The sequence below is a fragment of the Orycteropus afer genome, unplaced genomic scaffold (genome assembly GCF_000298275.1).
Source record: "Orycteropus afer afer isolate SDZICR_OR568_19922 unplaced genomic scaffold, OryAfe1.0 scaffold00255, whole genome shotgun sequence".
NCBI classification, from domain to species: domain Eukaryota; kingdom Metazoa; phylum Chordata; class Mammalia; order Tubulidentata; family Orycteropodidae; genus Orycteropus; species Orycteropus afer.
In genome coordinates this window covers 1,141,245-1,143,167 of record NW_006921842.1, presented here as the reverse complement: position 1 = coordinate 1,143,167, position 1,923 = coordinate 1,141,245, and the positions used below count along the sequence as shown (strand labels likewise).

General features: G+C 42.1%; 1 protein-coding gene across 1 annotated transcript in view; it reads left to right on the top strand.

Annotated features, from left to right (window-relative positions):
• Positions 1 to 1,711, top strand: part of GPLD1 (glycosylphosphatidylinositol specific phospholipase D1) — a 74,502-nt gene extending 72,791 nt beyond the window's left edge. Inside the window, exon 25 of the mRNA XM_007949811.2 lies at positions 1,625 to 1,711. Coding sequence (XP_007948002.1) covers positions 1,625 to 1,711 — 87 coding nt within the window. The remainder of the gene's footprint in view (positions 1 to 1,624) is intronic.
• Positions 1,712 to 1,923: the final 212 nt, after the last annotated feature.

Below are 1,923 nucleotides of genomic sequence, written 5' to 3'. Positions count from 1 at the left end.
CTGTCATCCACTTTGGTCTTCTCTTCTTTTCTTGTCTTTTTAGTGATCTCTTGCTTTCTTCATGGATAATGTTCTTGATATCTTCCCATAATACATCTGGCTTTCGGTCATTGGTGTTCAATGCATCAAATCTATTCTTTAGATGATCTCTAAATTCAGGAGGGATATATTCAAGATCATATTCTGGCACATACGAGCACTAAATAATGAAATTGTTACTAACAAACTAGAATTAGGACTTGGCACTTACTTAAGTGGTGCTGCTACCTACCGCTCATGGGACTGCTTAGAGCCAGCCGGTGACCTCACCATAGTAGTAACTAGTGAGTGGCTATTATGCTGGGCATCAGAAGGGTGGAAACCCAAGTGCTTATAGTCAATTCTTACTCATTACCATAGACCATTCAGTCAATACATGATGACCAAGAGCAGGCAACTGCTGCGGGAGTCTGTACTGGTGGTCATGGAAGGCCTGGGAAACCTGTAGGAGCTGGGCTGGATCTGGAGAGATCAGAGGCAGGGAGAGGACAAAAAACAAGGGGCCATTTAATTTTAGGACTGACCATGGTTTGACCAGGGAATGTAGGAGAGAGTAGTGCATGGCCAGATTCCAGGCAAATTAAGTAAATGAATAATTCTGAAAATAAGAGAATAGAAGATATTACTATTTCATTCATATTTTAAAAATCAAGTTTAGATTTCATTGTCTTAAAGAGATGATATAAGCGACAGGCAAAGTACAATGTCTGATATGTTGTAAAGGCTCAATAAATGTTAGCCATTGTTACTATTTCCCGAGTCCCTGATTTAGAATTAAATCAATGAGACACTGTTTCCTCAGAAGGGTCTTTGCTTCCTGGTCATATCCTGCTTCTGAACAAAACACCACCAGCCAGTTTGATTGCCAGCTTTGGTTCAGAATACTGTTTAGCAGTTTTCAAAAATAAAATCCAACTTCAAAGTCTGAAGATTTGCTACAGCTGAAATATTTAAAACCTGTAGCCTGTTTTGAAGGCAATTCTGGCAGTTGCTAAAATGTTTCAAATAGCAGAGGCAGTAGGAGGTGGTGGTAAATGCCATCGAGAAAATCAACCTGCTGTGAAAGTCCTTGTTATTCCAGATAACACTGTCGACATCACACCACAGCTAGAATTCTGGAATAAGCATGTAGCAGTGCACATTTCCTTTACTGCTTATGTGCCAGAAGGGATTGGAGTAAAATTCCTCAGCTCCCATTTTCTGAACCCACTGATCTGAAATAGTACTACTTCATCAAAGAGAAAGCACATTTAAATTCAAGCCATGGTGTCTATCCAATGTCTTATCATCTCCCGTATCATGATGCCTAGACAATAGTATGGGAGCTCTGATAGCATAGTACCTAAGGCACTTGACTGCTAACCAGAAGGCTGGCGGTTCAAACCCACCAGCCACTCCTCGGAAGGAAGGTTGGGCAATCCTACTTCCGTAGTGATACTGCCTCGGAAACCCAAGGAGGGGTCGCTATGAGTCGGGGCCGACTCGACGGCACATAACAACAACAACAACAACAACAGACAATAGTAGGATTTACCAGATGTTATGAATGAATAATGAATGTTATTTGTATTGTGTCCTCCAACAGAACCAAGTTGTCATTGCTGCCGGAAGGAGTTCTTTGGGAGCCCGACTCTCTGGAGCACTTCACATCTATAACCTTGGCTCAGATTAAAGATTTCACTCTATTTTCCTAATCTTCCCTCCCTTTCTACACTGAGTCCTCACCAGGGTGAGAGTTCTTGTGGACTAAGTGGCACAACCAGTGTAGTGACACTAGATCTGATCCAAATAGAGGTGGGGCTCCTGGAGTGGAGACACTACAGCCAGGCAGTCTGGAAATCAGATACAGTAAAATGTGTGATGCCATTAGTATGTGAGAGAACC